Here is a 16,931-nt window from a genome sequence, read left to right on the forward strand (position 1 = left end):
CCACAGACTTCGAGAGGTCATGGTGTGGGTAGAGGTGGGCGCTCAAACCATGCAGTGTAGTGAATGTAGCTCCAGGCAGTGCCCGCCCAACTGCCATCGTCCGACTGGCTTCAGCTATTAGATGACCGGTCATCTCCTCTGCTATAGGTGCTCTGTAGGTTTAGGGACCTTACTCGATCTCTCTGTCTCCTTTCTGGTCTTTGGCACATGCAGGCTGGCAAGCTTCACAGCTGGGTGGTGGCTCCTTGCAGGCCACATACTCTTCTGCTTTGCTTATGTGTGGGGGAGGCCCAGGGCATCTGCTGCTCCTGCTGCTTCCAGGGCCTTGAATACCAGACAGGTTTTCTCGCACTGGGCTTATACCCAGCTCTGCCTCAAGCCCAGGTCACTTGAATCCCAGAGATGGGTGTGGCCCAGGGGAGGACCAATAGATATTAGACTCATCAGTGCCCAGCAGTGCTAGGAAAAATGGTCAAGGGGTGTGTACTGAGTGTGCCCAGCAAGGAGGAGAGGGGGGAGAGGAGGGCCCCTAGATGGCCCTAGGACTCCAGGCAGAAATAGGGGTTTGTGACCATTTGAATATCTCAGCTGAGTTGTCAGAAGTTCCCCGCAGAACTCTGGGTTTTATTAAAACCATCTCACTGAGCAGATGAGACATTGATTAAATACCTACTGTGTGTTGGAGCCTCGGTCATGTGAGGGAGATTTAGAATCTGCACATTTCCAGGAAAAGTCCAGATTTGGAGTAGTGAAAGTTGCTTTAAACATGGTCTGTCAGATGCAAAGACTGTGCCTGCCCATCATGCTTGTATCCATGTGTACACACATCCATCCATTCACACATCTGTCTGTCTATCCACACATCTGTCCATCCATCCATCCATCCATCCATCCATCCACACACATCCACATATCCATTATGTATCATTGTGTATCCATTTATCTGTCCATCTATACATCCATGCATGTATGCATATGCCCAACTCTATACCCGTTCATGACGCATGCATCCATCCATCCATGTTATTCATGCATCCATCAGCCATCATTTTCTACTTTGGTTTCTCATTTGTCTCAGGTACAGGACCAGGACCAGTATTGGGAGCTTTGACCAGGGAGGATCTGGTGGCAATGGGTGGAGGCTCTGATACAGCCTAGGGAGGCTTGGAGGAATATCATCTCCGAGGCCTGGAGCCAGGAAACAGGTGGTCAAATTCGGGAGCTGAGTGGTGTGAGAAGCTGCTCGCATGGAGGCTTCGTGCAGATTCCTGGTTGGTAGGGAAAACCCAGTGGCTGAGCTGAGGCTGAGGAGTGGGGGGAACTAGGCTGGTGTCATCCTGTCATGTCTGGAGTTGCTGGCTTTCCTGGAGGGTAGTGGCTGTTCCTAGGAGGTTGGGTGTTCCAGAGGGACTAGGCAGAATGAGTTTCAAGCACCCTTGGAGGTTGGTGTGTTCTGGCTGTGGTGACAGAGTCCAAAACCAAAAAGGATAGACAAAGTTAGGGTGCAGGAACTGAAATGAGACCTTTTCTCTGGGTGTCAGCTTCCTGTATAGTGGGCATCTCAGCACAGCCTGCCCCTTGGTGTCCATGGCTCCAGAGAAAGCTGTCTTAGAAGAGGACAAGACTTAAGCTAGCCCCCCAAGCGGAGGGAATGTGTCCCCCAGTGCTGAACCAGGTGGCCCAGAACTTTCAAACTCAACGCTCTCACTGGGGTTCTGTGGAGGAGAAGACACGTGGCTGCTCCTACCATTTCTATAACTCCAGGTGGAGAGCAACAGGGAAGTGGAAAGAGATTAGGTCGTGTGCCCAACATCACCTGAACTTGTACCCTGTGACCTCTTCACTCCAGAGGCCTGTTGGCAGACAGCCAGAGGGACAATAACAGGAGGGTCATCTCTGGTGCTTCTCTGCCCCCTGTGCCTCGGCGCTCTGTCTCTAGGCCTGGGTGTGGCTGGGTCACTCACCTGTCCTACTAGGTGACGGCTCCTTTGTAAACGTCTTTCATGATCATCCCATTGATAGAGCCCTCGTTGCGTGCTATCTTGTTTCTAAACTCTGTTTTCTTCCGAGTGCTACTGTCTGAAAACACTTTTTTTTTTGTTTATGTATGCATTTACCCTCTGCTCCCAGCCCACTGCTTGGGGACAGGGACCTCTTTATGTTTGCAGTGTTTTATTTATTTATTTATTTATTTATTTATTTATTTATTTATTTATTTTTCTTTTTGCGTAAGGGACAGGGACAGAAAGTGGGGACTGAAATATATTTGTTGAACAAGATGGATTCCTTTCTTCCTTCCTCCTTTCCTTCCTTCCCTTCCTCCCTCCCCCTCCCTCCCTCCTTCCCTCTCTCCCTCCCTCCTTCCCTCTCTCCCTCCCTCCTTCCCTCTCTCCCTCCCTCCCTCCCCCCTCCCTCCCTCCCTCCTTCCTTCCTTTCTTTTATTCAATCCTTCCTTCCCTCTCTCCCTTCTTCCTTCCTTCCCTCCTTTCTTCCTTCTACACCACTTCTCTCTGCATCTTCTCCAATCCCTGGAGTAGTCCTGGCAGGACACCCCTCTCCCAGGACCTGTGAGCTGGTTCAAGGTCACCCCACGGGACAGGGAACTGACTCAAAACTTTGTCACACACTGTGCACATTTGGGGACCAGGTGTGAGCATTTCCCCGCTGAAAGCTGTTTTCCCGGGAAGCTCCTCTCCCTCAGTGGACTGCGGAACTGCATGCGGGTGTGCTGGCGGCTGCTGCAACAGCCCATACACATGAAATGGAAGCTCAGAAGGAGGCACTGGGTTCCCGGTTTCCTTGGTTTCTTTAGGCAGGACCTGCGATGAGTCCTCTTTATGTGAAGCGCAACACGGCACGGCAGGGCTGGTACCCTGGTATTCCCTGCCTGCCTCTTCCCTGCGAATCTCCTGCTGCCAGGTAGCTTTCCCACTGAGGTGTCTCTGCTGGCACCTGCTTACTGGAGGTGGGGGGAGTGTGTGTGTGTGTGTGTGCCCCTCGATTCCCCTTGGTCCAGGCTGGGCCCAGTGTGACCGGCACTCTGATGGGCTGATGGCATGGGACTGTCAAGGGAAGAAGATTGTGACTCCTCAGGCTTGGACTGGACTCTACAGACACCCATTCTCTGCCAGGTCTGTGCTGGGTGCTAGGGAAGGAATCTGACCAGACACTGTCCATATGCGTGCATGCATCTGTCAGTCCATCCATCCATCCATCCATCCATCCATCCATCCATCCATGCATGCATGCATGTTTTTCATCTATCTGTGAAGCTTTGTGATAGGCCACCTGGGAGAGACTGATGCATTCATTGAGCACTTGCTGTGTACCCCCAGGCCATGTGACAACCAGTTTACTTGGGTGTCATCTTGCTTTATTCACAACTCTGAGCTGGGGACTCTTGTTCTCTTCATGTTGTGGGTGACCAGACTGCCCATGGGAGCGTCGAGCACTTGCTTGTGGTCACAGCTGGTAGCATACAGGAATAAGTCATGGGGACACGTGATCTGCTCTTACCAGATATCCAGGTTTCTCACAGGACCCCAGCAGGAAGGTTCTGGTCCAAGGCCTTGTCGCTTAGAGGTGAAGGGAGAGTGGTTGTCCCCACCTGGACAGGAAGATAGTGACTCGGGCTGAGAGAGCAGGATGGGGCTAGGAGGTTTGGGCTGGTAAACCACACTAGTGTTTTACCTACATGCATGTCTGTGTGAGGATGTCAGATCCCTGGAACTGGAGTTATAGACAGTCATGAGCTGCCATGTGGGTGCTGGGAATTGAACCCGGGTCTTCTGGAAGAGCAGACAGTGCTCTTTACCTCCGAGCCACAGGGTGTTATATAGCCCAGGCTGGCCTCAAACTTGAATGATCTTGAACTCCTGCCCCCCGGTTCCCCCTCCCTCTCAAGGACTGGGCTTACAGACATATCTCACCATATCTAGCTCTCCCATATTTGTGAGACGAGGTCTGAAACTCACAGTTATCCTCCTGCCTCAGCCTCCTGAGACTATTGCTGTACTCTACCTTACCTGACAGGACTGTCCCTTTCTTTCCATGTTTTGAGAGGAGAGATTATTGCTATTTTATTTTACCTTGTATGGGGATGATTGAGAATTTTTTTTTAAGAATTAATAACCCGTTTCTCCTTGCACGTAATTAAAATGTTCTCCAGTCTCTAATTTTTGTCATTTTCCTAATCTAATTTGTTTTTGGAGTGTGTCGATTCCCCTTCTGAACACAAAACAAGGGGGATTTTTCTTCCTTTAATGTGACTGGGATCCAAGTGTCCAGGAATCATTTAAACTACGCGATTTTCTCCTTGGTTAAATACAGCATAAGCAAGGCCATTGGAGGATTTTAAAAAGCACAACCCGAAAACAAGGCAACCCCCCCCCACAAAAACAAACAAACAAACAAAAAAAAACCCTTCAAGTCACTGCTCACGCAATTAAAAAATATTTAGAATGGGATGAGGGAATCACGGTGTCAATGACCAGGCAGGCACAAGTCACCAAGATACATGCTGTCTCACTGGCCTGGCCTGGCTGGCCTATGCCTCCAGCCTCCACATGGCTGGCTCAGAACCTGCTGCAGGGGAGTTTTAGTCTAGTTAAAGTCATTGGCAAACCGCACCTTTCCACTGGAAGAAAAATTAAGAAAAACTATGGAATTGTTTGATTGGGTGGGTTCTCGGATCCCGGGACCCTGCTGGGGCCATGGTGATGTGTAGGGAGGGAGACCCTCTCCACCCAGCTTTTCTCCTGAGACCACCACGCTTCCTCAGCAGAGGGGCTGTATGGCCACTGCTTGGAAAACCCCTTCTCTGGGTGCCTCCAAAAGATGTCCCGAGGTTAAATTGATGCTAAGGAAAGAATTTTCATCCTATGCTGTTTTACCTGCTTAGGCTTGCTGGGGTGTGGGTGTGGCTCTGCGGATGTGTTTGGGGGAGTATGTGGGGAGGAGGTGGAGTTAGACAGGAATCCTTCCTGTTCCCCAAATCGGAAAAATAGAAATTTAACTTCCCTGTTTACAAAATACCAGCCATTGTCTCGTCCCCAGCTCAGCTACCGTGTAGATTCCAAGAATCTTGTTGGAGGGGGAAAAAAATGTCTGAAGTATTTAAACATGTTGGACCGCACATGCATCCGTCCATGGCATCGCGGGCTTTTTTTTTTTTTTCTCCTCATGGTCTTCTCCCTCCCTTCTCTCTTCCTTTTTTACCAAAGTATATTCATCAAACTGCTGAGTTGGAAAGATTTGTAATGAGTTTTTGAGCTGTGTGCAACTGTGTTTCCCCTCCTCTTCCCCCCCCCCCCCCTTCCCTCTTTCTAAATCTTCATCTGACATTAAATAAAACAAATCCCAAACAGATTAACTGTCGCATGGTTCTGCTCTGTCTCTCCAGTCTGTTTGCAGGTCTGGCGGGGGACCCGGCAACAGCGGCGGAGGCGACGGCGGTGGCGGCAGCGGCGGTGGTGGGAGATGCCCAGGTGGCCCACAGAGGTCCATGTGGCGCTCTAGGTGGGATGCTGGTATCCTGAAGGCCGAGGCCCTGGCCCTGCTCCCCTGCGGCCTGGGCATGGCGTTCTCTCAGTCACACGTGATGGCGGCGCGGCGGCACCAGCATGGCCGGCTCATTATTGAGGTGGACGAGTACAGCTCCAACCCCACCCAGGCCTTCACCTTCTACAACATCAACCAGGGACGCTTTCAGCCACCTCACGTGCAGATGTAAGTGCGGATGTCCAGGGACCGGGCGGGTACAGGACTGTGGTTTCCTCCTGGCTTCTGGCTCATCGGTGAACGCACACTCTAGGGGCCTGTGGACCATATCTCTCTGTGCTACACTTGGGTTAAAGTTGGGAGGGCCCCGGGGACCCACACTGGCCCTTCGGACCCCTTTTAATTGGACTTGGTGAACTCTTCAGAAGTGTTTGAAAGTGAGATGATTGTACAGAGAGATTCAAGATTTGACGATGGAACCATAAATTTCACAACCCGCAGGCTCACTTGTTCTGGGGGTAATGTCGGGGGGCTGAATTTCAGCTCCTAGTCTGACTAGCTCCCACAGGAGACTGAGTCACAGACAGGGAGAGGGTCTTGCTGTAGGACCAATAGTAGGTTAGGACCCCATCCTGGGTGAGTTTTCTCATCTCCCTTGGTTGACTCCATGCTTCTGAAGTGTTCTACAGAGGAGGTCAGGGGGTCCGGGAACACCTCCTTTCTGTTTCATACACATTCATAGCGTCTCACGTGCCTTCTGCGTCAAGGTCACCTTGATCCCACACAGGGTGGGGAGAGACTGATGGCTCCCTGCTGACGGAACGAGGAGCTAGCAGCTATGGCCAGTGTGACCAGTGTCCTGGGGTTGCTAGAAAGCCCTCTCAAGAACATTAGGTTATCCCTGGGGGTGCAGACACTGAGCTTCCTCTAGGGGCTGGAGCCCTACTTCTGAGTAGTGTGTGGGTTCACGAGGTCCTGGCAGCTGTCACTCAGGGTCAGCATACAGTGGGTGAGTTGCTCAGATCCCAGCATGCAGAGGGATGGGGCAGCGGAGTGGTACGCAGTCCTTCCTTTCTGTGTGGCTGCCTGCAACCCCCGTTCTGTTAAACGGTGTTCTAGGGAGATAATTCCTGGGAAGAAAGGCATCGACGGTGGCAGTCATGTGGTCTGGAGTGGGGGTTCCAATGTGGGGATGACTACTTTCCCAGCAGCACTTGCTGGAACAATGCTCCTTCCTAGAGGCTTCATCCCATGTGGTCAGAAGGTGTCGTTTTTGATGGATTTCTAGCTGAGTACTATGGAGGATTTTAAGCAGCTGAGTGCACCACTGAGGGCATGGTGCTTCTTGGTCTTTGGCACCTAGCAGCCTGGTAAGGATGCTGTGGGCAGAGGCCTGCTTTTCCCTGCTTAGATTTTTTTGTTGTTGTTGGTAGGACTGGAGATGATGATACTCAGGTCCCTGATGCTAGGGTTGGTCCTGTCCAGTGGGAATGTGGGAGAGCCCCAGGCCCTCAGGCAGAGCAGTTGGTGCTGATGGGAGTACATTTGTAGATACACTCATTCGTGAGTGTCCTGGCCTCAGGGATGTTGCCCTTTGGGGCTATTGGGGAATGTGACTGGGTTGGGTCGACCTGTGGTGACCCTAGCCTGAGGGAAAAAAAAGCCACACAGACAAGACAATAAGAGAGGAGAGCTGAGGAGGGCCCATCCAATTTGGGGTGTCTGGGAATGTCCTTTTGGATAAGGTAGATTCTAGTTGAGACCTTCAGGATTGGGGGACGATTGGGAAGGGGTATTAGGGTTCCTTGGGCTAGGGAGAAGGAGTGTAAGGGCAGAGCCCCCAGAGGGCTGGAGAGGGTGTCTGAGAATCTCAGAGGTATCTGCTGGGTAGAGGGATCCCTGAAGGAGAGGTTGGCTACAGGACCTGGAGCCAGACTGTATCCTGGGGAAGGGCAGTAAGTCGATGAGTGAGAGAAGGTGCCTTTTCCCGTTTCACCAGGGAGTAGTGGAGGCCGGTCCTTCCCTTCCCTCTCCCTTCCTTTGTTCATTCATTCAAGGTCCTTGGGAACAGTTAGGCAGCTTGTTGGATAGAAACACGGGTCCTGGACTGGTCTACCTGGGTGGGGCTCTCACCGTTTGAGGCCTCAGTTTCCCTAACTGCAAAGTGATGTTTACAGTGATGCCGAGGACGCAATAGAGAAGTCCCCGTGCAGCGGAGTCACGCGACCGGCTGGTGGTCATCATAGCACGAGCCAGGCCTGGGCGTGGAGCTTAATGCTCGAAGTGATCAGAGGCAGCTGCCTGCTCTCACGGGGCTTACGTTCCAGGCATCAGCTGATGGGCATCTGTAGGTCATCAGAGCAAGGCAGTGCGTGACACTTGTAACAGCAAAAGCCGTGGAGAAAAAGCATGGCGGCTTTCCTGTCTGTCTGTCTGTCTGGTGTCTTCCTGGTCTGGAACTCTCCTGTTTGGCCTGCTTTAATAGTCAGTGAGAACCTGGCTTCCATGAGCAACGGGTCTGAGTGGCCCCTGGGGAGCTGGAGGAGGCCTGCAGGCTGTAGGGGATTCCTTCACACGTGGCCACTCTGCCTCCCAGAGAGGGGTGCAGGGTGGATGCTGCTTCCTGCTTGGTGTCTCATCACTGCCCAGGGCTTTGTCTCTGGGGTGAGGGAGTAAGGGGGGGCCCTATTTGATAAATCCACAGTTTGTATTTGATGATAACAGTGACAGTTCGACATGGTCTCTCATTGAACTGCGTGATTCGCTCAGGTGCCCCGAAACCCTGCTGATAACTTGTCTGCCTTTGCCTGAGTGATGACTGTCTGCAGCTAGGAACTCTGGCTGTGGCCCCTGGGGCTGAGAAATCCATGAGGTTCTTGGGAGAGCCTTCCAGGCATCAGGACCCTGGGAATGCAGGTGTAACAGTGGACAGTGAGCGGGAGGGACAGTTATTGGAGCCTGCCATGAAGGTATCCTGGGATGGGCACACTCGGTGCTAATCAAAAACTCTTCCCTCTGTTCTTTTGAGGTTACTGGAGATATGGGTCAGAACCTTTAAGACTTCTGGGCCCCTCAGGTGGTGCTAGACACTGGAGTATGTAGGGACAGGAATAGCAGAGCTAGGCTGAGAGGAACCTTCTGGCCCTAGTTCCCAGCACTTGACTGGGTTGACACCTGACCCCTCCTTTCAGAGGCAGAAACTAAGGCTTTGGAAGGGGAATATGCACAGCCAGGACACCCACTTGGCCCTGTGTAGTGGGCTCATCCCATCCACTAGCTGAGAGGCCGCAGATTCAGGCTGAAGCTGGGCAGGGGCCAGGGGCAAAGCAGGAGAGGACTCGGCACATACTGCATTCCTGGGCCACAGATACAGCAGCTGCTTCTGGTTTTCCAAACCTTCTAGCCTTCCTCTTGCTTCAGGTGTTATGTGTGTTTGCATGTGTGCGCATGTGGATACATGTCTGTGTATGAGTGTGGTGTGTACATGTGTATGCATGTATGTGTGCACATGGTGTGTGTATGTATGTGGTATGTGTATGTCTATGTCCGTGTGCCTGTGTTTGCACATGTGTGCATGTGCACACATGTGTGTATGTGTTGTGTGTGCTGTGTGAATATGTGGTATGTGCACCTGGTGACCTGGTGTGTGTGTGTGGTATGTGTGTGTGCATGTGGTATGGTATATGTGTGCGAGAGTGTGGTGTGTGTATGCTGTGTAAATGTGTGATATGTATGTGCGTCTGGCATGTGTGTGTGTGTGTGTGTACTCGTGGAGGCCAGAGGTGTGGCTCCTCAGTAGCTGTCCACCTTACTTTTGTTGACCTGCATCTTACCACCTCCTTACCAGGAGCCTCTGCACCTCCCAGTGCTGGGATTACAGGCGTGGATCTCGGTCCAGTTTTCACTTGACTTCTACGGACTACACCCCGGGGTCCTTCTGCTTCTGATGGAGTTTTCTCCTCAGCCCAGCCTCGGATCTTTGCACGGCTGTTGTTCCATGGCTTCTCTAGCTCTCGGCCCTGTGCACTGTGTCCTTCATGGGTCACTCTTTAGGAAAATCTTCTCCAACTCCTACTGGTCACACAGATCCTGGCCCTGTCCCAGCTGTAGATGCTCTTTCTGAGGGGGCGCTGTTCCTAGACACCTCTGGGCCCCCGCCCATGTCTGGGCCCTTATATGGCAAATGGAAAGAAAGAAGGAGGCAGGAGAGAGGGTGAGGCCAGGAAGAGCTCTGGGGATGCGGGAGGGTCTGGGCTCCGAGGTGCTGCAGCCTTTGAGGGAAGCAGAATGGACCACCCCAGCTGGAAGGACCGACTAGCCCAAGGCTGAGCGATAGCAGGAAGTACAGGTTGAAGGGTGTGCATGGGTAGGGTGGCCAGGTCACCTTGGAATCTGCCCTTCTTGGGCAGAGAACTAGGAGAGGGCCAGGCAGTTGTGTGGAACGGGCAGTCTCCTCACTGCCCGCCTTGGGCTTCAGTCTCCTCTTTTACGTGATTCTCAGACAACATGGCCCAGCCCACAGCTGTCCATGTCACAGGAACCTCAGACTTCAGAGCACCCTTTACTGTGGGGCACTTGAGGGACAACATGTATAAGGCCTGTGTTGGAGTTTGACACCAGGCATGCTGCTGTCCATGGCTTTTGGGGACAGAGCTGAAGGTGCTTTAGCCACTGAGTGATCTCCCTAGCCCCCTGAAGTCAGCTTCTGTGGGTGAAACAGCCTTTTCCCGGGCCTCCGTTTTGTCACCTGTAAAGTGGGAACGCTGGCAGGCTACTTTGCCGAGGGTCACCGGGAGGGAGGAGAGGAGAGAACATGTGAGGACGCTGTCGAGTTCCGTGCTGAGCTTCCAGACATTGGGAGTGGAGCGCCATCTCTTTCCGTGCAAGGTTGGGCAAGCAGCTTTGCGGCAGAACTGAGCTGGGGAAAGGAGACGTTAGCTCGCTTGCTCTCTGGGGATCTCTAGGCTTCCATCTCCACAGTTCTCAGAAGCCCCGGGGTGCAGGGAAGTAAGGTAAAGTTAATTAAAGAGCTCGAGCTCCCACAACCGCTCCTGTTGATGAGAGCCCTCAGCTGCCTGGTGGCCAGGTCGCCTCCTAAGGAGAGGCTGCTGGATCCCACCACACTCCCAGCTGCCCTTCTTCCTTTCTCTCGATTTCTTTGACTTTGTAACTTTATGGCATCTATAAAGTGTGTGTGTGTGCGGGCACATGCGCGCATGTGTGTGCCTATGCATGTGCATGTTTGTGTGTGTTGGGTGAGATGGGAGAACAAATGGATGTGTTTGGTTTGCCTGGGTTTCGGTGTCCACTGGTATAGGTCATCCAGGGCTGATTGGCTGCCCGTGGTCCAGTCAGCGCTGTTGGGATGGGCAGAGAGCACAGATGGGGGACCCGCACACCCCGAACCTGTTAGACTGCCTTGGAGAGGAGGTGCTGAGAGTCCCAGCGGACATAGGAAAAGTGAGAATTGCAGGGAGATTCGCCTTCCAGATCTGGTCACATACTGCCTCCTTCTGGAAGCTTCCAGGAACCCAGAACAGGTTAGGGTCCTCTCTGGTCTTTAAGCATTCTATTGCCCTATTAAACTGGGACCGCAGAGACACAGTCTAGTCAAATCTGTGCTGCCTGCAAGCTGTGGGCTCCTGGTTGGCAGGGCTCTTGCTCACTCCTCCCTCTGGCTCTCACTGGCCTCAGAAGTTGGTACCTATTAGAAACTCAGTACTTGTGCTAATTGAACACAGAACGGGTGGACGTGAAAGGAGATGAGAGCCCAGCACTTTCCTGGCTGCCCATCATTGGACTCACTTGGCAAATTAACCTATCTTTCTAGCCGGTCTGTCTCCAAGCTGCTGAGGCTCTGTCTTGGCTTAACAGCCCCCAAAGGGGGACCAGGGTACTACCCGCTGTGGTGCCTCAGAGATGGAGGAGAGGCTGGCATGGTGCCTCCACCTGCTGCAGATTCAGCTTTAGGAGGCACCGTACACATTAGCATGCTGAACCCATGTCTCTCATAAGGTGTTAATTAAATTTCTCCGAAGTATATTGTCTGAAAAAAAAAAGGATAATTAGAAAGATGTCTTTAAAAGTATTTATGTAACTGATACGGTACTGCTTTTGGTTTGACGCATAATTAGATTTAAACACGACTCCTCGAGCGGCGTACTCGTTTGGAGAGGGCTGCTTGTTGAAATGTCATTGCGTTGTTTTTAAGCGTTGTAAGCCTGGTGAAGTCATTTAGTTGTGGATGCGGTACGCTCTGCGAGGAACACTGGACTGGGGGCCTAAGGCAGGTCCTCGACTGGCTGCAAGGGCTCCTGGGAACGGGGATGGAGCTTATTTAGCTATGTTCTTTTAATTTCTGGAGTGTTCTTGTCCAGGAATGTGCAAACCCAGGCCATGGGTTCTGCTTGTGTCTAAGTGACTTGGCAGAGCTGGGCTCGGGGACCTGGTTTTCTGCAGGGGTGTTGTTTTACACAATCCCAGAAGACTCTTGGTATCAAAATGACCGCACTGTATTAGTCCTGGGAGAACTCTCACCTTTCTTTTGGCGGTGGGGGGAGGAGAAGATAGGGAAGGGGAAGGGCCTCACCTGCTGTTTTTCCTGGGCAATGTGGCTTCCACATCCTGTATCCTTCCGGCACTGAGTGCTGAGCTCAGGACCAGTTCTTTTGAATGGACCAGTATTTCAGGCCACTCAGCGTCAGCGGGGCAATAGTGCCCCCCAGGGGTGAAAGCTGGTTTTGAGAGGTTGGAAAAAAAAAAAAAAAAACAACCATAGGCAGCTAGCACAGGAGACAGTGATTTGTGATTAAAACTCCACGGGCCCAGCAGTGATAGCAGAGCTGGGAACTGTCCAGAATCAGCTGGGCTGTAATTGTCGCTGCACGTGGGCATGGCGATTGGACACTCAGAGGTTCTCTGAGGTTCTCACATTGCTATGATCAAACAAACAAATGAAGCAGACCAAACAGCGTAAGAAAGGTTTATTTTGGCTCAGAGTTGGAGAGGGCACAGTCTGCCATGGCTTGAAAGGCATGATGGCAGGAACGTGATGGAACTGGTCCCACTCTACCCAGAATCAGGTAGCAGGGCGTTCAGCTAGCAGGACTCCAAACGGTGTTCCCTACATTCAAGATGAAACCTTTAGGGAAGGGTTTCACAGACTCCCAGTTCTGTGTTCCCTTGGTGATCCAAAATTCCATCAAGTTGACAATGAAGATTAACCCTTACACCGTGGGACAGAGTGGAAACTGAGGCACAGGAGACAAGAACGTTTTGCTGGACCCTCCAGAAGGCTACACACGGCTCGTGTCCAGTTGGCTAGTCTCTGAATTGCTATGACTGGGAGCATGGAGTGGCTGTATTTTGAGGACCCACTACCCCACAGGGTCACAGCTCTGTGACCCCCGTAACCCACAGCATCTTCTCTCCCTGCAGGGTGGACCCAGTGCCTCACGACGCCCCAAAGCCACCTGGCTATACACGCTTCGTCTGTGTTTCTGACACCCACTCAAGGACAGACCCCATCCAGATGCCCTATGGTGATGTGCTGATCCACGCCGGCGACTTCACGGAGCTAGGGCTCCCGAGCGAGGTGAAGAAGTTCAATGAATGGCTGGGTAGGTCCTGTGCACGGAGCGCACCTGGTGCTTGGGAGGACATGGCTCCTGGAACGTGTCATCCCTGCCTTGCCCTGCTCCTCCTAAACCTGCCCCTGTACCTTGGAGACTTCCCTGGCCTCTTAGATTGGGTGTTGCACCTCCCTCCCCTGCTACCCTGGGCTGTGACGTCCCACTTGTTTGTCAAAGTCTTTGGTATTGGAGGCCTTCCTAAAGGGACTTCACTCCCTGTGTATGGGCCACCCATGTGTGCAGCCTTGAGTGTCTGGCACAGGTGCTCACAGTGCAACTGGGAGATGAATGAATGAATGAAAGAATGGCCGAGTTGGTGCGTGAAGGATGACTTTGTGGGAACAGTGATATCAGGGCAGGTTCTTCACTCGTTTGCTGTGGCTCAGTCACCAGTGAGGAGACCCTGTCTGCTCTGTGGCCCCATGTCACAGGGACCTAAGGTAGTTCATCCCGTGGGCATCAGCTGGTGTTGGTGGAAGAAACTGAGCACAAGTCAAGGGTAGGGCTTTGTCCCGGTGCTTTTCCTTTCCCAAAATAAAGCTATAAACTAACATGCTCCTCCCCCAGCAAGCTTCTCCTCCTAGCACACTCCTCCCCGCTAGCATGCTCCTTCGCAGCACATTCCTCCCCCTAGCATGCTCCTCCCCTAGCAAGTTCCTTCCCCAGCATACTCCTCCCCCTAGCACACTCCTCCCCTTAGCACGATCCTCCCCCAGCATGCTCCTCCCCCTAGCATACTCCTCCACTAGCAGGCTCCTCCCCCATTATGCTCCTCCCCCTAGCATGCTCCTCCACTAGCAGGCTCCTCCCCCATTATGCTCCTCCCCCAGCACACTCCTCCCCTTAGCACCTTCTCCCCCAGCATGCTCCTCCCCCTAGCATGCTCCTCCCCCTAGCACGCTCCTCCCTTAGCCCCCAGCATGCTCCTCCCCCATCATGCTCCTCCCCCTAGCATGCTCCTCTCCTACCACACTCCTCCCCCAATACCTAGGGTAGGAAATTTGCATGTTCTGGATTCTGTGGAAAAGTCACAGTGAGGTGTGGCTCTTTCTTCATCTTGGGGAGGATTGGGCAGACGGATGGCTCCCGTGCAGCCTGGTGCACAGGCCTGCTGTCCTGGAGAGAAATAAGTGTGTCGATCCCTTCCATAGGAAGCTCCCCAGACTGTCCAGTCCTTTGCTGTCCCTGGGTGTGCCCTGCGCAGCTGCCTGGGATCTGTGGAGCAGGGGCCAGCCACGAGGCGGGTAGCCGTAGTGAGTGAGAGGCCTGACTCTGCCCGTGGAGACAAATATTTACTAGCAGAGCTTTCCTTCCACTTGGCAGGCTTGGCTCTTTAAATATTGATTTTTCAAATGAGGAATTTTAATCCAGGCTCATTTGGGCTAGAACGTGGGAAAGCTAGGGTAGGGAGTATGTAGCCAAGGCCAGTGGTAACCAGGTGCCTGCCTCCTTCAGGGTTCTCTATGCCCAGGGTAGCTCTTTAGAGATTCCCTCTGACTGGGTCAAGGTCACCACAGGCCAGATACCTACTGTGTGCCAGGCTGGCATGGCAAGTTCTTTTTTATTCTCTGCCTTGGTGAAGTTGTGGCCATAGTTTTGGTGAGATGTTTCTTTGTGCATTTGCTTTTGACAGATGAGACTTCATGGACCCTGCAGTATGGCTCAAATACTTGAGCTGCGTGGCCTGTTGACCTGGATTGCCAAGGGACCCTGGGGGTGGGCCGTGACTTTCTCCAGGGCAGGGAAGTCTTCAAGGGGGACTTGACTTGAAGGCTTGGGCCTTGACAGAGGAGTTGAGAGTCAGCACAGGGTGTGATCAGATGGCTTGGGGCAAAGCATGGGACCCCAAAGACTTCCTCCCACAGGCCTCTCTTCTTGGCTGCCTTGAAGCATTTGGAGAGGCCTGGGGTGTCACTGTGTAGGGTGAGCTCCAGGCTGGGGAGCTGGAAGCTGACCTCTGTTCTTGTTCCAGGGCCAGGGACCAGCCCCTTGGTGGAAATGTTATTGGTTGCTAGAGTACTGCTCCTGCTGGGAGAAGAGAGACTCCCAAGGCTTGGAGATTCTGGCTGGGAAATAGTCGTGTGTGTGTGTGTGTGTGTGTGGTGCATGTGGATACAGCGTGCATTTCCTGAGGGTCTACTTTGTGGCATCCTGTGCAGAATCATCCTCTTCAGCCCTGATGACCCAAGGGAGCAGCTCTTGCTAGCTCCATTTCACAGAGTAGAAAATCAGGGCCCCAGAGAAGCAAAGCAACTTGCCCAAGGTCACACGCAGTAGGACTCTGCTGTGGGGCTCTTTGTTGCATCCCTTGCTCCCCCTAAGAACTAACAGAGTGGGTGTCCAGGTCTGACACCCTGGGCCTGCTTCCTGAACGGGCGACAATGGCAGCTGGAGGTCTTTCCCGGACCTCAGTTACCCCATTTTGCACGGTGGCCAGGTGGGACTGCCTTATCCACCTCCAAAGCCAGGCCAGAGCCTGGTGTGGGAGAAACAGTTCAGCTTTGTGTACTGTAGTGTGGAGAGCACGTCACGGTTGCTTCTGAACCGGTATTAGCCGTATCAGGGAGTGATATGAAAGGAGTGGAGGAGAGAAGCTTGTGACGAGGGGCGCCGACAGGGCTGGCTGTAAATGCACGTTAACCTCTCTGCTTCTGAGTGTTGATATGCAATCGCTGCCGTCAGTTGTCTCCACAGACAGAACAGACGGGAAGGAAATGCTCTTTTGACTCACTTTGGGAGAGTCCATAGGAGTCAGTATGCCTCAGGTGCTGGGGACAGTGGGGACTAAGAGTCTGGGGCCCTGCTTGGTCTGTTGGGGAGATGGTGACCTGGTCAGTAGAGAGAAGCAGGAATCTGCTGAGGATTGACCTGGGGACGTGGGGGTGTGATAGTGCAGGCCTTTGGCTGGGTGGTTCTGGGACACCCTAAGATGGGCAACCTTGGGCCAGGCCTGAGGGTGGACATAGGGTAGACCTTGCAGAGCTGGGGAAGACTTAGGGTGGGGGACATGGCTGCCGTAGGCCTTGAGGTGGGACAGAAAACCAAATGAGAGCAGTGTAAAGAGGGGCTGGTTAGGAATTGGCGCTGATTCTAACGGTGACAGGGGCTTTGAGGCTTAATGGGGGAGGGACTCCGTGGCATCCCAAAGGCAGATCTAGATAGCAGATTCAGGGTGGTGGCATCATGGGCAGATACTTGGAAGGTTGAAGAATGGATGTCTGGGTCAGAATTATTTCCTTCGTCATGACCTTGTGTTTTCCTGGTTCCTTAAAGGGAGGAGTGTGCTGTTCTGCAGCAGATAGAACAGAGCTCATGGCTCCGAGACCTGTCCTCCTGGGTGGCTGGTGCTGTACGTCTGTCCAGGAGGAGTGGGCAGCATGCCTGAGAATCCCACCTGGCTATTCAGCTATCCCAATGTACCCATGAGCCTTTCTCGGCCTGCAGGCCGTGCTACCTCCCAGGTCCTGAGCTGAACTCAGGCAATGCCTTCCCTACCTGCTGGTCTCAGGGACAGATGTGAAGTTTCCTTCCAGGCCAGTTCCTGATGGAAGGGAGATTTAAGGCTCAGACTTTCAGCCATGCAGTGAGACCTGAGCAGGGCTAAGCAGCCCACCCCTGCCTCTGAACTGCTGCCAGCAGGCAGGGATGCCTGTTTTCGTCATTCCAGGTGTCTGTCTAGGTCCTTAGAGGAGTGAAGGTGGGGGCTGCAGCACCCCTGTTTCTCCTGTCCCAGGAAGAAACGGCTGAGGGCAGGTTCTCCAACTTTTCTGAGTAAAAGAGGAAACTGCCAAACTTGCTGAA

The 16,931-nt window shown here is 52.9% G+C and overlaps 1 protein-coding gene across 2 annotated transcripts in view; it reads left to right on the forward strand.

Moving 5' to 3' along the window:
* Positions 1–16,931, forward strand: part of Mpped1 (metallophosphoesterase domain containing 1) — a 74,612-nt gene that overhangs the window by 6,491 nt on the left and 51,190 nt on the right. For both annotated transcript variants that reach the window (XM_057792702.1, XM_057792703.1), the window contains exons 2-3: positions 5,402–5,727; positions 12,937–13,118. In XM_057792702.1, the coding sequence (XP_057648685.1) occupies positions 5,504–5,727; positions 12,937–13,118 (406 nt within the window). In that variant the 5' untranslated portion in view covers positions 5,402–5,503. The remainder of the gene's footprint in view (positions 1–5,401; positions 5,728–12,936; positions 13,119–16,931) is intronic.

The sequence above is a fragment of the Chionomys nivalis genome, chromosome 17, assembly GCF_950005125.1.
Source record: "Chionomys nivalis chromosome 17, mChiNiv1.1, whole genome shotgun sequence".
NCBI classification, from domain to species: Eukaryota; Metazoa; Chordata; class Mammalia; order Rodentia; family Cricetidae; genus Chionomys; species Chionomys nivalis.